At 34.1% G+C, this 24,999-nt stretch overlaps 1 protein-coding gene and 1 non-coding gene across 2 annotated transcripts; one reads left to right on the top strand and one right to left on the bottom strand.

Annotated features, from left to right (window-relative positions):
* Positions 1-19,695: 19,695 nt before the first annotated feature.
* On the bottom strand, positions 19,696-20,591 carry LOC105801197 (uncharacterized). Its single transcript, XM_012632530.1, has 2 exons — positions 20,423-20,591; positions 19,696-20,237 (listed from the first exon to the last, which is right to left on the bottom strand). Exons 1-2 carry the CDS (start codon positions 20,589-20,591, stop codon positions 19,696-19,698), a joined length of 711 nt encoding a protein of 236 aa, XP_012487984.1.
* Positions 20,592-23,950: 3,359 nt separating this feature from the next.
* Positions 23,951-24,056, top strand: LOC128035127 (small nucleolar RNA R71). The gene has a single exon (XR_008191529.1). It is a non-coding gene; the product is annotated as a small nucleolar RNA R71 (small nucleolar RNA).
* The last annotated feature ends 943 nt before the right edge of the window (positions 24,057-24,999 follow it).

Raw genomic sequence — 24,999 nt, 5'->3', positions numbered from 1 at the left:
TTTTTTTTTTATAAAACGGGGTCGACTTGAATTTTAAAAACGAAAACGAAAATGGGAGTCGCCACCAATCCTTTTTAATGAGGTGTGATTAGATTACCTCAAAAAGTGGTTGCTTTTAATAAACGATTTGATTTTATTAAAACAACGATTTTGGTCCACGAAATTCAGAAAAATGGGTTCGGGAGTCGGTTACGTACGAGGAATGATTAGCACCCTCGTAACGCCCAGAAATTGGTACCTAGTTGATTAGTTAATGTCTTAAAGTCGAAAATTGAAAACTTTGAAGAATTTTAAAAATACGATCCTAAAAACTTTCGAACAATATGGGTTGAAATTTGAGATTCTCTTGTTCCGAAAGAATATCACATCCAGTACATTAGGATACGATACTTTAAACTCTCGAAACCAAGATCACCTTATGGTTTCCAAAACCCATACTTTGAAACTTTAAGAGGGTATTTGGCTATTTGGCTAAACGAGAAATCGAAACCCATCACATTAAGGCACACTTTCTCGAATTTCCAAATGCAAAATACTACCTTTATTATTTTTTTAGAAAAATCCTCATCTCGAGAAAACGTTTTATATCCAATGCGTTAGGACACAACATATTGAATTCTCGATACTGAGCTTTTTATTTATGTTTTTGATTAAAGAGTATTCTCGATTATTTAGATTCAACGAAGAAAATTGGAACCCAATACGTTAGGGCTCAATCCTCTCGATTCTAAACACGAAATTTTACTTATTTTAAAGCCATGATTTACATTAAATCAAATTAATTTAACATAAAATGGTAGGAATAAACACAATATTAATATGTATAACAAAATGACAATGAACATGATAATACAAGCATAACTAATATGAGCAACAATCAAAAAAAAAATACATAAAACAAATCAAGTATATATGAAATAATAAGTGAATAAAAAGGAACTAAAGCATTTCCTAAAAAATGATGAACACATAAATAAATGAAGAAATAAATGTCAAATAGAACGACAATAATAAATAATAAAAGATAAAATATTTATGTATGTATATCAATATATTTAAGTTATAAATTATAAAATGTGTGAATGTATAGACATATATCTATGAAAACGAATATGCATATCTATGTACATATATGAATTATAAAGCGTAAAAAACATGAGTATGTATATATCTAAAAATATATAGGTATATATATATATAAATTATATGAAAATATAAAAATATGTAAGTATGTGTATGTATTCATGAAAATAAAAATATGTATATATATTTTAAAAATTATGCAATATAAAAATATATGTAAGTATGCATATATACATATATGTGTACGTAAATTAAAATATGTATATATGTATATAGATATATATAAAATTATGAAATATATGTAAGTATATATACATACATGTTTATAAAAATTAGAAATATGTGCGTATGTATATACCATAAAATGCAAGCATATATATATATATTTGAAGTTATAAAATATAAACGAAATATATGTGTATGGACATGTACGGATTGTAAAATATGTGTATGTATATATTATAAAAGATATGTATATATATATAATAAAACTTGGGATTAAAAAGTATAGATAAATATTTGGTAATAATAATAATAATAATAATAGTAATAATAATACAATATTAGTAAACAACATTAATATAATATAATAATGAAAAAAAAACAAGTATAATAATTATATTTGTTACTAAAATAACAAAATAACAACAAAAAGACCAATTTGAATTCTAGAACAAAGATTTGGGATAAAATCAAAAATAAAATAAAGAGGAAGGACCAAACTGTGATGCGCGCGAAAGGAGAAGGACCAAAAAGGAAAATACCCCAGGCCATCAAAACGCTCAACTTCGATGGGGACTAAAATGGAACAAAGATAAAATAGGAGGTTAAATTTAAAAGGAAATAACATGACTGGATTGAAGTGCGCTTGAAAGACATAGGGACTGCCTGCGAAAATAAACCCTCAAGGCTAAAACACGTAGATCCTGGCTAATCGAGTCGGGTCGAGCGCGGGTCAGAGACCAAAACGACGTCGTTTTGGCCTTTGAACCCAAAGTCCAAATACGACGCCATTTTAAATGCTATAAAAACTAAAAAAAACCTAAATTTCATTCTAATCAGCTTCAAAAATAAAAAAAACAGGCAAACACTCTCTGCCTCCCCCATAGCCATCCGAATTCGGCCTAGGGTTCCACCCTTGCACCGCCTTATCTCCACCGTGGGCGGTGGTCGGCAATGCTCAAAAGGGTATTTTTAGCCCACGTTTTACGGCGCGTTCAAAGGCCAAGCCCTTTCAACCCTAGACGCCGAAAGAAAAAAGAAAAGAAAAAAGCCCTAGCCCTCTTTTGAGCCCGGATCTGACGACGGCGAAGGGCCACCGACGGCGATGCTATGAGGCGATTCAGGTACTTTGTTTTCTTTTTTATTCGCTTTTCGTTTATATACGCAAAGAAGAAAAATAGAAAAAAAAACAACAGATCTGAAACAGAAAAATCACCTTAAATGCTTTTTTTTGCCCTTTATTTTCTGAATCTTTTGATATAATCTTCCCCATTTACAATATCTTTTAGGCTATTTATATCCGATTTACAATATATTTTGTTTGCTTTTGCTTTTCTTCTGTGTCTGTGTCTGTTTCATTTTTCGTGTTTGTTGCAGGTCTTGGCAAGGCAAGTCAGAGGAGTGGCTTGCCGTTTCGGTGTAAGGCCGGCTGGCGGTGGCAGACCTCGGGCGTGGTGCGCGCTGAAGGCACACATGGGAGGAGGCAGAGGAGCGACGCTGGACGAGCCAGACTGTTAGGGTTTTTTTTCTCAAACCCTAACTTGGCCATTGGGCCAATTGGGCTTTTGTTTTTTTGTATTTGGGCCATGTAGTTTGGGTCTATGATGGGGTATCGGGCTGAAATGGGCTGTACAGCTACCCCTCTTTGCTCGTTGTTGTGTAACGAACAGAGCAAAGTCTAAGAAAGACCAATTTTACCCGGTCTCACCGAGTCTTGACTTCTTCTGGTGCTTCTTTTCTTCAAATAACTTCGTTCCAGTCCACTGTGTCTTGTTGCTTCGATCCACTTCACTGCACTTCAGAGAGTTCTGACTTGTATCTTCAATCTTCTTCGCAGCAACTTCAGGGGGACGAAGTTTATGGTTTTAGTCTACTCCACTGCAATGTCAGGGAGATAAGACTTGTTGCTTTAACCTGCCCCACTGTGACTTCAGGGGGATGAAGTCTAACACGATAAGATCCACTATCAACGGTCTGCTCCACTTCAACTTTAAGGAGATAAGACTTATTATGGTAAATTTAATCTGACCTACTGCAACTTCAGAGGTATAGGATTCATCATTTTAATCCGCTCCACTGCAACTTCAGGGAGATAGGATTAATAGCTTCAATCTGCTCCGCTGCAACTTCAGAGAGATAGGATCTGCTATCCTCAGTCTTCTATACTGCAACTTTAGTGAGATAAGACTAGTGGCTTCAATCTGCTTCCCTACTACTTTGGGAAGATAAGATTCGCCGTCTTCGATCTGCTCCACTACTGCTTAGAGAGACAGGATCTACAATCTTCGACCTACTCCACTACTACTTAGGGAGATAGGACTGGTGATGTAATGGCCCAAATTTGAGTTTATCGGAACAGTGGTTTCGGGACCACAAATCCGATGAGAAAAATTTTATTTTTCTTATATTTTTATGGTCTACAATTTCACAAAATGATTTTGTGAAAATTTCGTTCGAAAATTTCGACGTTTGGGCACTCAATTTAGTCAAAAGGACTAAATTGTAAAAAGTGCAAAAGTTGAGTTCTACATGTTAGAGGTGTCCAATTGTTATGAAACTTTAAATTGGAGGTCCTTATATGGTAATTATACCATTGGTAACTTGGTAGACAAAATGGACATGAGATAAGTGAAATAGAAAATTTTTAAGTTAGGGGCAATTTGGTAATCTAGTAATTAAAATGAATTAAAAGGGAAAAGATGGAAAAATCATCATCTTCTTCATTAGGACGAAATCAGCAAGGGGAAGCCATAGTTAGGGTTTTCAAGCTTCCAAGCTCCATAGTAAGTGATCCCAAGTCCCGTTTTAATGTTTTTACGTTTTGGAGTCCGGTAGCTTAATTTAGCTTATTCTAGCAATAATTTAACCTAGGGTTTATATTTGGAAAAATACCCATAGGTGAAAAGTGTTTATTTTGATGTTTTATGATAGAATATGAAGCTAGAAATTATGTTAAACAACTTTTGCTAAGCGATTTTAAGTGAAAACGAGTAAAACGACATAATCGGTAAAAATACCTAATGTTCATAAGTACATGTTAGAGTGGGAATTTGATGTTGCCATAGAAGGGAAAAATGTTTAGAATGTTATAAAACATAAGAATAAGAGATGAAGTTTAATTTCCGAGCCTTGGGGAAAAATGTAATTATGTAAAAGTTTAGGGGCAAAATTGTAATTTTGAAAAAGTTAGAGTCGAGGGCTGTTTTGATGAATGTGATTATTAAATAAGTTAAATTTACTCTTTTAGATCAAGAAGTACGAAACTCGAGGTTAGACAAAGGGAAGAATAAAGTTGAAGACTAAGTTGGTGAATTTGGCTATAATTGGTACCGAGGTAAGTTTACGGTAAATAAATGCAATATTTCAATATTTATTATCAATGCTGTTATTTTCCAGAAACTATGAATTTATTTTATGAATTTATTTGATGATGATCTAAGCATGAAATGATAGAGAATTAAAATTAAAAAGTCCCGTTGATACATAAGGATGGTACTAGATATGAATGTCATGACATTTGGGTAAAGAGGTCCCATGTAAGACCATGTCAGGACATGGCATTGGCACCGAGATGAGAGGTCCCATGTAAGACCATGTCGGGACATGGCATTGGCACCGAGATGAGAGGTCCCATGTAAGACCATGTCTCGAGACATGGCGTTGTACCAAGATGAGAGGTCCCAGTAAGACCATGTCGGGACATGGCATGGGCACCGATATGAGAACATCCCATGTAAGACCATGTCAGGACATGGCTTTGGCATGTTATTATCAGAAGAGACCGAGTATCCTTATTATTCCAATGTAGCTCAACGGGCTTGTAAGCGAATTATGTTCATTAAAGTTCGGTTTAAAGCATAAATGGCAAGCTCGGGTAAGTTATAAGAGTTAAGAACTTATTATACTATCAATTGATGTTCAACGATGCAGCAAGAGTTGAGTAAGTTATGTACACAAGTATTCTAAGTAAACAAGCAAGAGAACTAGTATGAGATTAACTAAAGAGTAAACTAGAGATATAGACATTTGAGTTTAATTATTTAAGTTAAATATTGTTATTTATTTGCTAGTAAACTTACTAAGCTTTATGCTTACTTCTTTTATTTCTCTTTCTCTTATAGTATTGCAAAGCTACTTCAAGGATCCTAAAGAAGTCGGAGATCGTCCACACTATCAACCACAAGCGCTTTCGGTATTTTATATCGAATCACGTTTGAGTTATGGCATGTATAGGGATTTAGTTATTTTGTATGTTTGTGATTATGATTTTGCTAAAGAATGGTGTGTAAGTATTTGATGATGTATGGTTATTAAAATGGTTAAGTATGAAGGTATTTGTTGTTATAAGAGTCTAGGTGATAAATTATGTATGGAAATCATGAAAGGATGAAATTTTGCAAAGAAACAGAATTCAGGCAGCAACAGTGACGTGACTTTGAAAAATCACTCAAGATAGTATAAAATGAATTAGAGGGTGAATGATATATGGAATTAAATCTTGTTGAGTCTATTTTCATTGAAAAATAACGTGTAGCGAAAGGAATTTTATATTTTAAGATATGTGAATTTTCGTGAGACAGGGTCAGAACAGTTTTGGTGTCCCTGTTTTGAGTTTAGAAAATCATTAAAATTGTACAAAAATGGTTATGAGTTATAGTTTATATGTATAGATTTCTCATTGAGTTTATTTTCTGCTGAAACAAGTAAAAACTTCATATGAAAATCATACAGTGAGAAAACTTATTTTTAGTGACTAGAGGTCAGGGCAGTCAGGTGGTGAAATAGGGGATACTTTAACTAATAAACTGTACTAATTGGCTAAACTAAAAATTCTAAAAATTTTATGGTGAGTAGATATATGAGTCTAGTTTCAGGGAAAATTTACGGAATTAAATTTCGAGTTCTGTAGCTCAAGTTATAATTAATTTAGTAACTGCTGTGCGATTGGACAGATTTGCTGTAAATAGTGAAATAAATTTTCAAACCTAGTTTTTATGCTCCGAATTGGTAAGATAAGCTAAGTAATGCCTCGTGCTCGACTCTGGAAACGGTCTCGGGTAAGGGGTGTTACAGGTGATTTAAATCTGCTTCCCTACTACCTTGGGAAGATAAGATTCACCGTCTTCGATATGCTCCACTACTGCTTAGGGAGATAAGATCTACAATCTTCGACCTACTCCACTGTTCTCAGGAAGATAGGGCTGGTGCTTTCGATCTACTTCACTGCCAGTACAGGAAGACAATATCTACTTCATTGGCCGTGAAATAATCACCACTGGGTGATTGACCTTCTGGAACCTTTCTATGGGTCCTTTCTCTGAGGCGCAGATCTCTTTTTCTTCAAATTCCTTGAATTCTTCATAAAACTCTATCTCCTTATTGTCCATCAGATTTTGTACCATGGTCTTAAACTCTGCACATTCTTGGATATTATGACCCTTCTTGGCATGGAACTCACAGTATATTCCTGCCCCTTTAGGCCTTTCGTCTAAATCTCAAGTGATTAGACCCCTACATACCATCTGTTCCAAAACACATTTCAATGGGGTTCGTACCTCCATCACGTCTGCCTTAATTTTCTTACTTCCACCCTCGTCTATCGTATTTACCCCTTTATCCGTATGATCAGGCAACGAGTTTCCTGCTACATGTGGTCCGGATGGGTCATCTAACTTTACAATACCCATTTTGATGAGTCTTTCGACCACCTTCTTGAACGCAGCACAATTCTCAATCGAATGCCCCGTTATCCCTGCATGATATTCACATTGAGCGTTTGCGTCATACCACTTAAGGAACAGGGGTTGCATGGGTTTTAGATAAAAAGGAGCTACCACATGTGCATTAAATAGATTTTGGTACAACTCTCTATACGTTATCAGGATAGGTGTAAACTGGGGTCTTTCTGACCTCGAATTGGACTCCTGCCCGGAAGGCCTTGATGACTGGTAGCTACCGTCCTTAGTGAACCAACGGTGATTGGCTTTGCATATCCCTTGTTGTATGTACTCATATTATTTACCTCGCCTTCTTTCTTCCTTGAAGTCGGTCTTTTAAAGTTTTCCCCCGCATCTATTTTACCATTTCTTCCGCATTTTCAATCATTTCATCGGTCATCACTATATCTGAGAAGCTCTTAGTGGCGCTTCCCAACATATGGGTGATGAACAGGGCCTTTAAAGTATTGATGAAAAGCATTGTGGTTTCTTTTTCCAGAAGAGGTGGCTGGACTTGAGTTGCCATTTCTTTCCATCTCTGGGCATACTGCCTGAAGCTTTCATTCTGTTTCTTCTCCATGTTTTGTAGCGTGATCCTATCGGGCGTCATGTTCGCTACGTGGCTATATTGTCTCATGAAGGCTTGTGCCGAATCTTTCCATGAGCAAATTTGGGCACAACCCAGCTGGTTATACCATTTGGCCACAGCTCCGATCAAACTGTCCTGGAAACAGTGAATTAACAATTGATCATTGTCGATATATCCCGTCATCCTCAGACAAAACATAGTGATATGGGCTTCAGGACAGCTAGTCCCGTTATACTTTTCAAATGTTGGCATTTTAACCTTAGGTGGGAGAACTAAGTCAGGGACCAAAATCAGGTCTTTGGCATCGATCTTGCAACGGTAATCAGCACTTTCCATTGCAATGAACTTTTCCTCTAACCACCTACACCTATCTTCAAGTTGCTTTGGTAAATCCACCTTTGCCTTCTCTACTTCCGCTACATTGTCCAGATTAGGGATAACGGGGTTTGTTGGATTATCTCCTGGGTTGGAACTTGAGCCTGTCTGGAAGTTCATCGGTGCTGAGGCGCCGACTTGGCATTGAGGTCTAATGTGATCACGCACTCTATGTGGACACATATCCGGTTGTGCCTGAGTGTTCGTTGGGGCAAAACTTGGAGGATAAACAGGGTTCTCCCGATCAACTCCCAAATTGATTACAGAGCTCTTTCCTTTATCAGCCAATAATTGTGCCAGTTGGCTCATCATAGTTTTTTGGGATTCCAGCGCGTCTTGTTGGATTTTATCCAATTGTTCTTGCATCTTATCTTGCATTTCTTTTTGCATTTGTTCCAACCTTTCTAACCTTTGGTCCATTGCTTTTGTCTTCTTTCTTGTACCGTAAGGATGTTCCAGGATAACTGTCATAGTTTTAATAAATTAGGGCCCTTTTTTTGAAACTTTAATGCATATGATAAAATGTGATGCAAATGAATGGATGCAAAAAGGCATTGATTCTAATTCAATTTCATTAGAAATACTTGACTAGAAAACAAAATTCTTTACATAAAGTGGATTACATATACGGCTTTGCCTTTATGCTTAAAGCCTTAACTCTCCTAAGGAGCCAAGCTAACTCTCGACCCCGAATTGATTCCGATTCATATTTCAAACTCAGTATATCGGCCTGAACCGCTAAGGTTTGCAAATGATCAGCCACTTCCCGCACTTGAGTCACAGCTTCGCCCATAATGTAATCTCTATCTCTAATTTGATTTTGAAAATGATGGAGCTGCTCTTGGCACTGTTCATTGCGTCTTTCAAGAAGTTCTACTTGTAATTCAGAATTTTGCAATGCGTCTTCAAGCTCTCCTATATTTTCCTTCAATTCTTCAATTTTACTCAAACTTGCTCTTAGCTCGATCATAGAGTTACGACTATGGCACAGGTGAAGCGACTTTTCTAACTTCACTACCCGAGCTTTTAATCTTGCTTCTTCATTTCGGCCTTCCAGCAAGCTTTTCTCCAAAGCGCTCTCTCGAGCTTGGGCATCTTGAAATTTCTTTTCCCACTGATCAGCTTTGGTCTTTTCTTCCTTGATCTTCTGTCACCATTGCTCCGACTTTTTACCCAAACCCGCAGTTCTTATTGACAGACGCAGCTTTTTATAATTTGTTTTTAGACTATCTAAATCCTCTTCAGCCTTTTTGTTTGTATCAGGGTGTGCCAAAATCTGATCTCGCAAACTTTTCCAAGGGATACATTTGTTTTCTCCTTTTTGTTTGATTCGTGGTGCGACCCATTGCTCGCTCATTTCAGTGATTTTCGTTAACTTCTTTGTAAAAGTTAGAACATTGGCAGCTCTAGAATAAACTTTTTCCACTTGGATTCTTGGACAACGAAGTAAAGTTGTATACTCCTCCACACTAGGCACCATGTCTACCTCCCTGAAGGTGAAGCAGCTATAAGCAGGATTCCAAAATTTGGCCAGAGCTCGAAATAAATGCTCATCCACCTTGATGTGAGCAAGTAGGGCAAATCATCATAATTATAGTAAAACAACTGTTTGACTTCATCATCCCATTAAGCCCAAATTTCTTTCAACTCTTGAAGATTATTCTGAGTTACGTTGATACTAGTGAAATCCCATAATTTTGATGTGTACCCCCTCATCAGACTATCACCTTTCTCGAGTTGTGTTTTTTGACCATATCCGAATAACCGCATTATCTTCTATTTTATCAAGAAATTCACTTTCCGTGATTGGCTTTTCTATCTAGTAACCAAATGTGAATCAACACCTTTTAATGAAATGCCATGTAGTCAAAATGCAATGCAGTCAAAACAAAACAACAAGTTAGTATCAAAATAAAACCCAATACAAGCAAGAAAAAATAAAGCACCTATTTGGGTATCTACTATGGGTTCGAAGTGGTTCTTACCTAGGGTGGGTTCCTAAGGTTCACTATATGTGATTTGGTTTTAAAGTAAAAGTACCCGAACCAGCAAATTCCTCGATCCTCACCTGTTATAAGCTCATATGGACCGAGTTCAGTTCAGGGGAATACATTTCCCTATGGCTGCACGGAGATGAAAATCTCACGAAGACATAGGTACGGATGTATCCCAAAAGTGATCCACTATCCTGCACGGAGGTGAAAACCTCACGAAGGAAATAGCTTCTCACTCCCACTTAAAAGGGTAAGAGCGAGTGGTCATGCAATGCAATGTGCAAAAACTTAACTAACACAGTGATTATAACCACATTGATGAAAATTGTAATAAAGACCGATGAAATGCAATGAAAGGATCGTACATTTAAACCAAAATTTTAATTTTCGACAAAAAGTAATCAACACGTGGCTTGACTCTCTTATTTTGGATCCCTAGTGGAGTCGCCAAGTTGTTGACACCATTTTTTTGATAAAACGAGGTCAACTTGGGTTTTGAAAACGAAAACAAAAACGAGAGTCGCCACCAATCTTTTTTTGATGAGATGTGATCGGGCCACCTCGTAAAACGGTTGTTTTTAATAAACGGCTTAGATTTATTAAAACAATGCTTTTGGTCTGCAAGATTCAGAGAAATAGGTTCAGGAGTCGGTTACGTACAAGGAAGGATTAACACCCTCGTAATGCCCAAAAATTGGTACCTAGTTGATTAATTAATGTCTTAATGTTGAAAATTGAAAACCTTAAAGAGATTTAAAGTACGATCCTTGAAAAACTCGAATGACAAGGATTAAGATTTAGGAGGATATTTGGCTACTTGGTCGAACGAGAAATCGAAACCTAGCACACTAAGGCACGTTTTCTCAAATTTCCAAACGTAAAACATTGCCTTATTTTGAAATTTTTAAAAGGATATTTGGCTATTTGGTCGAACGAGAAAAATCGAAACCCAGCACATTAAGGCACGTTTTCTCGAATTTCCAAACGCAAAACATTGCCTTATTTTGAAATTTTTAAAAGGATATTTGGCTATTTGGTCGAACGAGAAAAATCGAAACCCGGCATATTAGGGCACGTTTTCTCAAATTTCCAAACGCAAAACATTGCCTTATTTTGAAATTTTTTAAAGGATATTTGGCTATTTGGTTGAACAAGAAAAATCGAAACCCAGCATATTAGGGCACATTTTCTCGAATTTCCAAACGCAAAACATTGCCTTATTTTGAAATTTTTTAAAGGATATTTGGCTATTTGGTTGGACGAGAAAAATCGAAACCCAGCACATTACGGCACGTTTTCTCGAATTTCCAAACGCAAAACATTGCCTTATTTTCAAATTTTTAAAAGGATATTTGGCTATTTGGTCGAACGAGAAAAATCGAAACCCAGCACATTAGGGCACGTTTCTCGAATTTCCAAACGCAAAACATTGCTTTATTTTGAAATCTTTAAAAGAATATTAGTATGCGTAACAAAATGTTAATGAATACAATGATGTAGCATAAATAATATGAGTAATAGCAATGAAAATAAACTGGATAAAAAGGGCAAATCAATGACATACAAAATAACAATACATATAAGCAAATAAAATCAAAACATTCTTTCAAAATAATAATGAAAATGTAAATAAAGAAATAAACCAAGAAAATAAATAGAACTATAAAAATATAAAAGATATATATGTCTATATACATAAAATTATGGAAATATGAAAATATATGTATGTCTATATTTCAAAATTATTGTATAATATATATATATAAATATATAAGTAAGCATATACATACATATATACATATGTACATTAAAATATGTATATGTACATGCATGTATATAAAAATTATAGAAGGTATATAAAAGTATGTATATATATATATATGAAAAGCAGAATATGTACATAGATATATAGATATGCATATAAGTTATAAAATATATAAAGAATGTATAAGTATATATATGTATATGTAGACAATGTATAAAATATATACATGTATATATATCATAAAAAAGCAAGTATGTATATATATATAACAAAATTTAAAATTTAAAAAGTATAAATGAATAAATAATAATAATAATGGTATAATATGATAATGATAATAACATTGAAATAATTAACTGAATAGTAAAATTGCTAAAAAAACACAGACTAAATTGAAATAAAAACGAAAATATGGGGTGAATTCGAAAAAAACGTAAAGGATTAAATTGTGACACATACAAAAGGAGGGGGACCAAAATAGGAAATAAACCAAGTCCCCAAAACGCAGCTCTACAATGGACTAAAATGAAATAAAAATAAACTATGCAGCTAATTCAAAATAAAAGGAAAGAACGAAAAAAAGGCCAAATTACAATACGTTCCAAAATCAGAGGGACTGTGCGCGAAATATCCCTTTTAAAGAAAACACGCGGATCCCTTTGCTGGAGCGGGTCGGATCAGGTCGGTCTCCCCAAAACGACGCTGTTTTAGGCGTCTGGGAGGCGCCCCAAAACGGTACCGTTTTGGTACCTTATATAAACCCAAAAATTTCCAAAAAAATTCATTTTAACCCTTCCCTGAAAAAAAAAACAAAAACTCTCCGAAAAATCCTCTCCCCTCAGTAAGTCCGGCCAGGAGTCCGGGCAACATTAGACCGTCGGCCACCACGCTGGTCGCTGATCTTTGGCGATGGCACCACCGTCTGCGGTGGCTGAAAAAGGTAGAAAATCTCTTACCCGGTCTTTTCGACCTTTCTAAACCCAAATCCGAGTTCAAAACCCTCGAAATATTAACAAAAATGCCCCAAAAGCCCAAGAAACCCTTCGGTTTCTGACCGCCTATCATCGGAGGTGACTTCCTCGGCCTTCTTCAGCGTTGAATATTCGAATACAGGCAAGTTTTTTACTCCCTTTTTTCCTTTTATTTTACTTTCATATGTGTTGATATAATAAAAATAAATAACAGTAGACAAAAAATGAGACAAAAATAAAAAAGCAGTAGAGGTAAACCTTTTGGGATTTTTCTATTGATTTTGAATTCTCTGAGTATTCGATCCAGTTAAAAATTACATCCTTTTGGCTTTATAGCTGAGTACAAAGATTTTTTTTCTTTTCTCTGTGTTCTGTCGTCCATTTTTGCTTGGTTTTGCAGGGTTAGGCAAGGTCAACGGAGGTGACCTTGCCATTTCGGTGCAAGGGCCAGAGGGAGGAGGCAAACCTCGGGACGAGGCACCTCAGGTGACTCGAAAAGAGGCAGCGGCGCAAAGGAAGGAGGGAACCCTAGGGTTTCTGAAAAAATTTTTAGTTTTGGGCTCCATTGGGCCGTTTAGGGTTTAGGGCTTGGTTTGGTTGTAATTGGGTCAATTGGGCTTGATATGTAATGGGTCATGGACTGTTTAATATATATATGTATATTTTTTTGGGTTTTATTTATTTTGATTTTGGGTGTTGGGTCTTATTGGGCCCTGGGATAAATTGGCCCACAACAAAAAGAAAGAAAAATGGTGGCGCCTTTTGATTTTTGTGGAAAATAAGAAGTAAAGGAGGTGGCCACACGATGCAAAGGCAAAAGTCCTGAGTTTGTGTGTGTGGAGGCTTAAGATTTTATCATTTTTAATTAAATGTGTAAATCTTCGAGTTCTACGATAGATTATTTTCATGTGTAATAGTTTAATTTTTTATTTCAATTCTTACTATATTTGTGTTGTAATGGTTTAATTCTATATTTGGTGGTGACTGGGACATGTATTTATACTTATACTTTGATTGTACTATACTTGTAAACATTCAATACATACAAATGAGAATATGGTTTTAGTATAATTCAATTTCATATTTTTACTTTACGAAAATTGATAAGTTAATCTATTTACTTTATGTTAGCTTTGATTTCAAAATATTTTGATATAACAAAATAAATTTCTAAATTCCTCTATCAAATATGTTTAATTTATTTTCAAGAGTCTCCAACTCAAAATAATATTCTCAAATGGCTTGGGCAATTCACAAATATTTTTGAATAACTCGAAGGCCCCTCAAAATAGTTCCCAAGCCTTAAAATACATTTTCTAGGCTAAGTATCAAGACTTACCTATAAAAGTCTCAAGACCACCTCAAGCAATTTCAAATAGAGATTTTAAGAAGGGTACAATATCAAGACTTACCACCTAAATCTTGATACCTAGCAACTAAGTCTTGAGACTTAGGTGGATAGTATCGAGAATTATGAAGACAGTAAGCATAAGATAAATGAGAGTAGTACAGTCTCGAAACTTACTAGTCTAAGTATCGAGACTTACCCTTAAGTCTCGAGCCTTGCCTGTCTATTCTCGAGACTTCAAGACTTCCAGTGGCTATTTTTCAGCCAAGTCTCGATACATGTCCCTCAAGTATTGAGACTTGACCTTGCAGGTTGCATTAAATGCTCAATATTAATTCTGCCAACGACTTTAAATGCTCAAGATTAATTCAAGCCAATAACACTTGAAGACACATGGGAAGAGCATCCAATCATAAAAATCAAGAGAAAAACATCAAATTCTTTATTTCTTCAGTTTTCTATTGTACATATCTCTTAGCTGCTTTTTAACATCCACAATATTCCTCAGAGATAGGTACAGTGAGGTATTGAGTTAGGACTTAGTCGAAAAGTTTTGAAATAGAATAAATAGAAATTTTACGTGTTAAATTAGAAAGTATTAAAAATCATTAAGAAATTAGAAAACACTCATTATATAGGAAAATTTTAATATAAGTATTGACTTAATTGAAAGAGTATAGGAATTGTTGTGGCCAAAGTAGGAAAAATAAAAAGTTAGGAGATACATAGTAGTGGTAGAAAGGAAGGAGGATTAAGAAGAAATTTTACTAAAAGTTAAGTACGAGTCATCCTAGGGATTATGAAAGATGAAGAAAGATAAAAAAAAATAATTAGCCAAGTAGATAGTTTTAGACATAATAATTAGGGGCTAAACTGTAAAGATGGATGGCCAGAGGACTTATTAGCAATTTTACCTTTTAATTAAAAATGATAAGATATTTTAGTAGAATTGTGTAAAAAAGTGAAGAAAAAAGATGAAAAATTGTCTTCCATTTCATCTAGCCAAACCGTTACCCACCACTTGTTCTCCACCAAACTTTCATTTTATTTAAAAAAAAATCCTCCCACCATTGTTGAGCAAATCCAAGCTTAAAACCTTCCTTTTTATTTGGTATTTCTTAAGTAAAAACTATAGAGAAGGCTAATGAGTACCTTAGTTTCATGAGAAAATCTCCATAGATGTGTTAAAGGGGAGGAAAAGCAAGAACTAGGGTTTTGATCTCAAGAGGGTTAAGGTAAGAGGTTGTCACATCTCAAAATTTGGCCTAGTAGTTTTGGGTTAGTGAACCGGGTTTTGTCGATTTAGGCCTCAAAATTAATTTTTGAAATTATGGTCTAAAATTGGGATTGGAAATTCAGAATTAAGAAACTGAAAAATATTTTCCTTTAAACGACTTTCAAAAACAAAATCAATTTTAAAAAGGAACGAGAAAAAGACTTTTAACTAGAAAAGGGGTCTGATTTGTAAAAGGGTAAAATTTGGGAGTAGCCCAAATCCAATTGTACCAATGTTTTTAAATCAGCCTATTTTTCCCTACACCCTACAGTTTACACACGTCTCTTCCCTCTTCTATTTTCAACATTTGAAAATTTTTACAAGCGCCAAAACACTTTATTTTCTTTCAAGAAAATTCTTCAATTTGATTTTCACTCTCCCAAACACTAAAATCTCTCTCAATATCAAAGGAAACCATCAAGAACAACATTAATTTCTTCATTCGGTTCCTAAAGGATTTTCACGAAATTCAATCCCCAATTCATTTCCCTTCTCGAATCAAGGTGAGTTTTTGTTTACTTGTTAAGTTCTAAGATTGTTAAGATTTTTAAATAAAGTGTTGATCCACTATATCAGAATGTTATGGATCTAATGATTTTAGTCAAAAATTGATCGCTTTAATGGCGAAATTCAAATTTCTAAGTTAAACCTCTGTTTCTAAATAAGTTTTAATATATTTCGATGAGATTAAGAAGGTTCTAATTTCACTTTAACAAATCATTAAAAGATTTTGTCACACCCCAATTCAGACGGGTTCAAGGATAAGGCATATAGTAGTGAAAGAACCTAAGTTTAGTGGATTGTAATTTGCCCATTTATGTCTTTTGGTGTATACTTGTGGGTGTATAGTATAAGCTGAGTAATTAAGTAGAAATTTTATTTTAGATTATTCTGATTAGCTAAAGAGTAAAGGTTTTAGCTGGACAAAAAAAGGGCAAATTACAGTATGATTTATCGTCAAATGTATAATACACCCAGTTTGTCTTAGTACTCTTTTTGTTGGGCTGTGAAGTCTTTGGTTAGAAACCAACTGAATTGACTGTCTTAATATTTATTATGCATGGTTTTTATTTATGTTTCTTTTGGAGTCTAAAGGGCAATAAAATAGACAAGCTCTGAATTTAAGTGACACTTGTTGAATGTATGTAAGGGAGATTGGATTATATATATATGAGATAAGGGTTCATAGAGGAGTTTATTTTTGATTCAAAATGTTACTCTCTGATTCTTTTTTGGAATCGATTTCATTTCTTCTTCCTTGCACTAGAAACTTAAGATTTTTGGTTTAACCAGTGGTTATTCCATCTTTAGGCAAGTATTACAACTTTGCATGTTAAATTCCGAAAGAGTAAGTCTGTAAGGAGTGTATGAACAGTAAGGTGTAAGTATAAGGCTTTCATGGAGGTTGTAAGTGCATGAGATGATGGTAAGTTGTATACAAATAAGTTTTTAATGGTGTTTATATGTTCTGTAAGTAATGGTTGTTGCTGCTTCATGATGGATGATTGGGTCGGGAGCTTCAAGTTACTGTAGGTGAGTATCAACTTTGACTTTACTATGTGTACTGTTCAATTAGATATATATATATATATGTGAATATATATATGGCATGAAGATATTTACAATAAATGGTAAGAGTATGAGTGTAGTAAGGATGAGTTATGCGATATGTTGATATGTATAAAAATTATGTAATAAAGAGTGATGACTGGTAAGCATGTAGGTAAGTTCTGATGTAGGAATAGTGTAAAATGGTCAAACGTGTGAACCTATCTGGGTAAGTGAATGTTATGTGAATGTCCCTTTGTAATTCTTGTAACGTTGGGGTTTGTGCAAGTGTACACAGTCATTATCAAGTAATAAGTAAGTAAAAGACTTATTGTATTCACAAGGACTGTGTATGTTAATCAATTAATTGCAAAATTAAGGTTTTACAAATTGGTGATAAGAACATAAAATTTCGAGTGATGGATGATTAAAATAAATTACATTATCTAGATGTAAGATGATCCCTAATGATATTCTAATCTAAGTATGATAATTAACTAAAATGTATGAGATGAATTTAACAACAACAACAACACAAACTTCAATAATCAATAACATAAATAGGCTAGAATAATTACATCATTCAACTTAATTCTTTTTTCTCATGTCTAGCAGTGTTCGAAAAATATTCCATGACAACTCGATCTTTCATGAGTTTGAAACTAAACTTAGGTCCTTTTGGAATCTTTTACTTAGTAAAACATGAATTTTACTAATCATATTAAACTAAGGGTTTCTTAGAATTCATGTGAAGTAACAGGGACGTGTTAGGTTTGAAACAATTTAGTCACATAAACCTAAAAACTATACAAGATAATAGAGCTCGTTAACGTTATCATGAACCTTTAATTTAGTCGAGTTAGGATCTAAATTAAGAATGCACTTTTCAACTATTGTGTCCATTAGCCATCGTCTAGTTAGGATCGCTTAGCTAATTTCAATGCATCCAATCACGTATGAATGAAATACATACTGGAGTTTAATTGAAAACATGAATGATTGAGGCACACAAACACTATAAACATGATTTAAACAAACTTCATTGAATTGATGCAACCATTATAGTTAAACAGATTTAAGCTACCATTGTTGATGACAAGATAAAAAAGCACATTGCAAACATGTTTAAAATTAAAGTAACAAGTAAAGGAAGAATAAACTCTGTTCGGATCAGTAACCTTGTGAACTCTAATTGAAGAAGTTTCCTTCTGTCCTCGTGTTGCCCTTTAATAATGGCTCCTTAAGGTGGTCAGCTAAGAGATAATCTTATCAAGGTTTTGCTGGCTAAGAAAAAAAATGGGATGCTATGCATCGAAATGAAGAAAAGGGAATGAGATAATGGAAGCGAAATGTTAAATGAAGGATGAATGAGGGATGATTGAAATGTGAGATGAGAGTGGGTATTTATACTTGAGGTTGGTTGAGGAGTTTACTAAATATGGCATCAAAGATCCCTTAGATTTCTCCCACCTTTAGCTGGCCATAATATATGGAAAGAAGGGTGAGTTGGTTGCCTGAGCATAAAATCATGCTTGAATCATGCAAGGGGTGGATGGTTTCTTGAATAAACATAGTGTACTAATTTTCAATGATATTCCAAGTGTAGGGACCTCCAAATAATTATCCCAAAAGATGATTTTTGCCTGCCCAAATATCGTTGTCAAATTGGGCTTCTCTTCTCCTTGTTTAGACGATTTTGTGACCCATTTAATAGTCAGACTTGTCCAGCATGTAGCACCATTTTTCACTGGGACAAAGCAACATCTTCATGACCCAATTTGTATGGTTTTACTATTCAAGTATGGTAGAATTGCATGTCCTTGCAAAAATTATAATAAGCTCTTTATTAAATCAACTTCATGGTCCCACTGCATAATTAGATATAACACACTAATTTATAACATGCAATAATTTAATTTATGCACAAAATTAACATAATAAAACACAAATTTTCATATTCTATAAATTCATGTCCATTTTTTAAATATAAGAAAAATTCACAAAATTAATTAACAAATACTTAAGATTAATATTATTTTAAGTAAAAATATGGGAAAAACTACTAGAAAAAACCTATGTAATTTAGCAAATGTTGTAAGTATTAACAAAAAAAAAAGAAAAAGTATCCATGAAAACCTAAAAAAAAATTTCAACCATATCAGTAAATATTGGCATCATGCATCAATGAAATGTTGCAGGTGCATTACATACACCAAAAGGCATTCACTTAAAATCATATATACCGTATGGGCAAGTAAAAGTGGTTTTGTATTGGTCTTCTGAGGCTACAACTATTTGGTTATATCTCGAATATCCATCTAAGAAATAATAAAATTTGTTACCTACTAGTTGGTCTAACATCTGATCCGTAAAAGACAACGAAAAATGATCATTTCGAGTAGCTTTGTTCAATTTTCTGAAGTCTATACAGATTCTCCAAGTCGTGAAAGTTTTCATCAGGATTAACTCATTGCATTCATTCTCAAAAATCGTGATTGCACTTTTCTCTAGTACACACTGTACCAGACTTACCCTTGGACTATAAATCACTAAACATTCCTCTGTTGGATCAAGAAATTTCATTGCTTTAAAGACGTTAATTGTTACCTAATCGTCTTGAACTCTTATGTGAGTTCATCTTTTTGCACGTCTATTAATGTTCTTCCCATGACTAGGAAAGGTTGTCCCATGATGATCGACACTTCCTTATCTGATTCAAAATCTAAGACATTAAAATTAGCAGGAAAAATAAATTTATCAACTCTTACCAAAACATCCTCAATCTTTCCTTCGGGGTATGCTAAAGATCAATCCGCCAGTTGAAGTGTCACAGTTGTGGGTTTTACTTCACCTATTCCCAACAGCTTGAAAATAGATTTGGGCATCAAGTTGATGATTGCTCCTAAGTCGCACAAATCTTTACCACAGTAAGATTCTCCAATATTACAAGGTATAGTAAAGCTTCCAAGGTCCTTCAATTTTAGAGGTAGCTTGTTCTGTGGGAAGGTACTGCACTCCTTCGTTAGTGCTACAGTCTCATACTCACTAAGTCTCTTTTTCTTGGACAAAATTTCCTTCATGAACTTGACATAGTTGAAAATTTGTTCTAAAGCCTCTACCAATGGGATATTGATATGAAGTTGCTTTAGAATGTCCAAAAACTTCTTGAATTGTACCTCATGTTTCTGCTTATTTGGTTGGAATTTATGAGGACATGGAGGTGATAGAACTTTGGGTTGGACTAGACAACTTTTCTGATGAGGTAAATCTGCATCTAAAAGAGATGTTAGCTTATTTGAATTCATTGGTTTAGATTTTACCTTATTAGACTTTGTAAGTTCTGGCTCAGCTGGTGCATGAATATCAACTGTTAGATAACTTCTTCCTTCTTAATAACTTCAACCTTAACTGTCTTGGGCTCCAAAGTCATACCACTTCGTAAGGAAACTACCTTGCAATGTTCCTTACCCAAATTTCTTGAATTTTCTAAATCGCTCAGCAAGGCTACTTGCGATGGGTTACAAAGTTCCTTACCTATTTGGTTCTCCAAATTTTTCAATGTTGCTGATTGACTCTGGATTAGGGCGTCATTCTTCGCCATGTACACCTTCAACAAGTTCTCCAAACTGTTGGATGATTCAACTTGAGGTGGTTTAGGAGCTTGCTGATTAAACTCTTGGGACTGGCTTATTTTATACTGCATGTAAGTGTTGTTCGGTCAATTTCCTTGGTTACTCTAGTAAAAGTTTGGATGGTTTCGCCATGAAGAATTATAGATGTTGGACTATGGTCCTTGTCCACTTCTATTTTGGTGTTGGTTCCCTACATAATAAACTGACTCAGGATTTGATGGACAATTCTCGAAAGAATGACCATCCCCACAATATACACAGGAAACTACATCGAACTGACTCAGTGTTTGAGTTGTAAAATTAAGGGCATCGACTTCATGAACTCTGGCTACACGTCTTCTTGAGGCTACTCAATTTGCTAGTAATTGATAGTTGTTACTTGTAACATCTCGATTCTGGGCCTAGTCAGAACAGTGGTTTCGAGACCACAAATCTAACGATGGAAAATACTATTATATTTTTATCGTCTACAATATCACGAAAAAATTTTGTAAAAATTTCGTTCGAAAATTTCGACGTTTGGGCACTCAATTTAGTCAAAAGGACTAAATTGTAAAAAGTGCAAAAGTTGAGTTCTACATGTTAGAGGTGTCCAATTGTTATCAAATTTTAAATTTGGGGTCCTTATGTGGTAATTAGACCATTAGTTAGTTGATGAAAAAAATGGGCATAGAATTAGTGAAATAGATTTTTTTAAGTAAGGGCATTTTAGTCATTTGGTAAATAAATAGAATTAAATGGGAAAAATATGGCAAAATATGCTCATCTTCAACCTCATGGCCCAAATTAGCAAGGGGGAAGCCATGGTTAGGGTTTTCAAGCTTTCAAGCTCCATAGTAAGTGATTCCAAGCCCCGTTTTTAATGTTCTTTATGTTTTTGGAGTCCCGGTAACTTGATTTGGCTTATTCTAGCAATAATTTAACCTAGGGTTCATATTTGGAAAAATAACCATAGGTGAAATGTGTTTATTTTTATGTTTTATGGTAGAATATGAAGTTAGAAATTATGTTAAACAACTTTTGCTAAGCGATTTTAAGTAAAAACGGGTAAATTGACATAATCGGTAAAAATATTTAATGTTCATAAGTGTATGTTAGAGTGAGAGTTTGATGTTTTCATAGAAGGGAAAAGTGTCCAGCATGTTGTAAAACATAAGAATAAGGAGTGAAATTTAATTTTCGAGTTTGGGGACAAAAATGTAAATATGCAAAAGTTTGGGGACAAAATCGTAATTTTGTAAAAAGTTGAGTCGAGGACTGTTTTAATAAATTTGAATGTTAAACATGCTCAATTTGCTGTTATAGATCAAGAAAGACGAGAAGTCAATCTTAATCGAGGAAAAGAGAAGGCTGGGGATTAAATTGCAAAATCTCTACATTTTGTATCGAGGTAAGTCGTATGTAATTAATATATTATTATAATTATTTTTTGTTATATTTCGTGACAATATATGCGAAAGGGGTTGAATATGAAATAGTTATATTAAAGTTAGAAATTTGAAATTGATAGTTGATTTGTTTAAAATCAGCTTGGTTTATGGATATACCATCTGCAAGTAGTAGTTGAAGTGATTCAAATCGAATTATTAAATTGGTTATGGATTTGAGTGGAAAGATTGATATTATAATGTGTTATGGAGAAATTGTAAATTATTGGGAAGTAAGAATCTTTGTGGAATTGTCGGAAAGGTAAAGATTTGAATAAGGTATCGATGAACACATGTGTAGTACTATGTGAAGGCTACTACGTGTATCGATAAATAATGGTCACATGTGTAGTACTAAGTGAAGACTACTATGTGTACCGAGAAGTTTTGGTCACGTGTGTAGTACTGTGTGAAGGCTACTACATATACAGATAAATGATGAACACATGTGTAGTACTAAGTGAAGGCTACTATGTGTACCGAAAAGCTTTGGTCACGTGTGTAGTACTATGTGAAGCCTACTATGTGAAGGCTACTATGTGAAGGCTATTACGTGTATCGAATGATAAAAGTAACATTAGTAGTACTGTGTGAAAAACCCCAAATATTTGTTGTTATACCGACATGTTCAATGAGATATGAGTATGTGATTGGAACGTGATAAGTTGCAAAAGAGTGACTGAAGTGATGAAGTCTTGTATTTTGTTATAAAATAAATGGTTAAAGTGCTATGTGAATGAGGGATGTTGGAATAGAATAGATTTGGACAGTGACAGTGATGTTAGTTTGAAAAATCACCAAAAATTATAGAAATTTAGTTAGTGATTGAATAAGACATGAAATTAAATATAAATGAGTCTACTTTCACATAAAATAGAAAGAATGGCCAAAGGAGTTATATATTTTGAGATATTGGAATTTTAGTGGGATAAGGTCTAAATGATTTCGAAATCCTCTGTTCTGACTTTGGAAAATCACTAAAATTGTACAAAAATAATTATGTTTTGAAATTTACATTATTATATTTCTTATTGAGTCTAATTTCAAAATAAATAAGTGGAAACATCATTTGAATTCTGTACTAAGAGATAACTGACTTTTAGTGAAGAGAGGTCAGAAGTGTTAAGCAGTGAAACAAGGAACATTTAGAGAATAAACTGTACTAATTGGCTGAACCAAAAATTCTGAAAATTTTATGGTAAGATTTTATATGAGTATAGATTCAGGGAAAATTTATGGATCTTAATTTGGAGTTTCATAGCTCCAGATAAAAATAATTTAGTGACTGTGGCACAGAAAAACAGTTTGCTGGAATTTGAATAAACAATAGATTTATGTGTGATAAAAATTATATTTTATATGGTATCATGCTAGAAATTTATTTATCAATTACATACATACTTACTAAGCCATATGCTTACTCCTCTTTATTTTCCCTTGTTTTATAGTGATATCAATCAACTTGGAAATTGGACGGGGTCAGAACATCATCCACACTATCATCCTCATCTTTTGGGTATTTTGCAACCAATACTTTTGAAATATGGCATGTATAGATGACTTAATGTAATGTGGTATAAATATATATGTATAAAAAAAATATTGTTTGGTTTAAAATGTAGGTGTATATTAATTGATAAATTGTTTTCTTTAAACTATTAACAAAGTAGTTTAGAATGTTGTGGATGGATAAATTGTGTCTAATCATATAATTGTATTTGGTTGAAATATCGAAAATTTGCAGGAGGAATTGAATGTTTATGAAAAGAAATTATGTCAAATTTTTTGTAAAAAAAAATTCAAATCGTTTGATAACACTTCGTACTTTGTTTCGATGATGAAAATGGGTAAGAGATGTTACATTACTAGCGATCCTCTTGATGATTTTGTAAGTCTCATTATAAGACTTTGACAAGAGAACACCATTCGCAGAAGCATCTACCATTAATATTGTGTGTGCGTTAAGACCGTTATAAAACGTCTCCAACTTGATGTAGTGTGGAATCCCATGATGAGAACACTTACAAAGTAATTCTTTGAATATCTCTCATGCTTTGTACAAGGACTCGTCATCCAATTATTGGAAAGCTGTGATCTCATTTTGCAATTTAATGTTTTTGCTAGGTAGGAAATACTTAACCAAAAAATCTTTCTGCTAATTCTTGCCAAGTAAAAATTGAGCTAAGTGCCAACGAAGTGAACCATGCTCGTGCTCGATCTTGCAACGAGTATGGAAACAGCTTCAACCTCAGTGTGTCTTCAGTCACACCAACTATTTTAAATGGATCACTCACCTCCGCGAATATTTGAAGGTGAAGGTGTGGATCTTCTGTGGGCATTCCACTGAACTGGCCTACCATTTGTAGCATTTGAAACATCATTGGTTTCAATTCAAATTGGGGTGCCTCAATATCTAGCCTCCTAATTTTCGGATTTAACTCATTAAAGAGTGGAACAACGTGTTGTCTTATGGAACGATCCCTATCATCAACAATAAGGATTGGATTGCGCATATGATTGGCTCCATTTCCTTGTCCATCATTTTGATTTCCAAGGTCCATTTCTGCTTGTCTCTAGGCTAATCGTTCACGTCTTCTTAGCTAAATACCCGCTTGATTTTAGGGTCTACTGATAATAAATTGATAATTCAATCTATGCTCATAAAATCCTAAAAATAAATCAAAAAAATAAAGAATAAAGAGTTAATTAGTAAAGTTAGGAGTTAAATAAAAATAAAATAAAAACCAAATTGCAAATAATAATTCCACAAAAATGATTAAGGCAACAACCCCCGACAATGACACCAAAAACTTGTAATGTTGGGGTTTGTGCAAGTGTACACAGTTGTTATCAAGAAATAAGTAAGTAAAAGAGTTATTGTCTCCACAAGGACTGTGTATGTTAATCAATTAATTACAAAATTAAGGTTTTACAAATTGGTGATAAGGACACAAAATTTTGAGTGATGGATTATTAAACTAAATTAAATTATCTAGATGCAAGATGATCCCTAATGCAATTCTAATCTAAGTATGATAGCTAACTAAAATGT

Source organism: Gossypium raimondii, chromosome 11, assembly GCF_025698545.1.
Source record: "Gossypium raimondii isolate GPD5lz chromosome 11, ASM2569854v1, whole genome shotgun sequence".
NCBI lineage: Eukaryota > Viridiplantae > Streptophyta > Magnoliopsida > Malvales > Malvaceae > Gossypium > Gossypium raimondii.
This window is presented reverse-complemented; position numbering and strand designations above follow the sequence as displayed.

Excerpts from the sequence above, each read along its gene's own strand:
- LOC105801197 (XM_012632530.1), bottom strand. The coding sequence starts at position 20,591 with ATGCAGTATAAAATAAGCCAGTCCCAAGAGTTTAATCAGCAAGCTCCT. Across the intron at positions 20,238-20,422 it reads AAATTTGGAGAACCAAATAG|CTGAGCCAGAACTTACAAAG; the intron begins GTAAGGAACTTT and ends TTCATGCACCAG.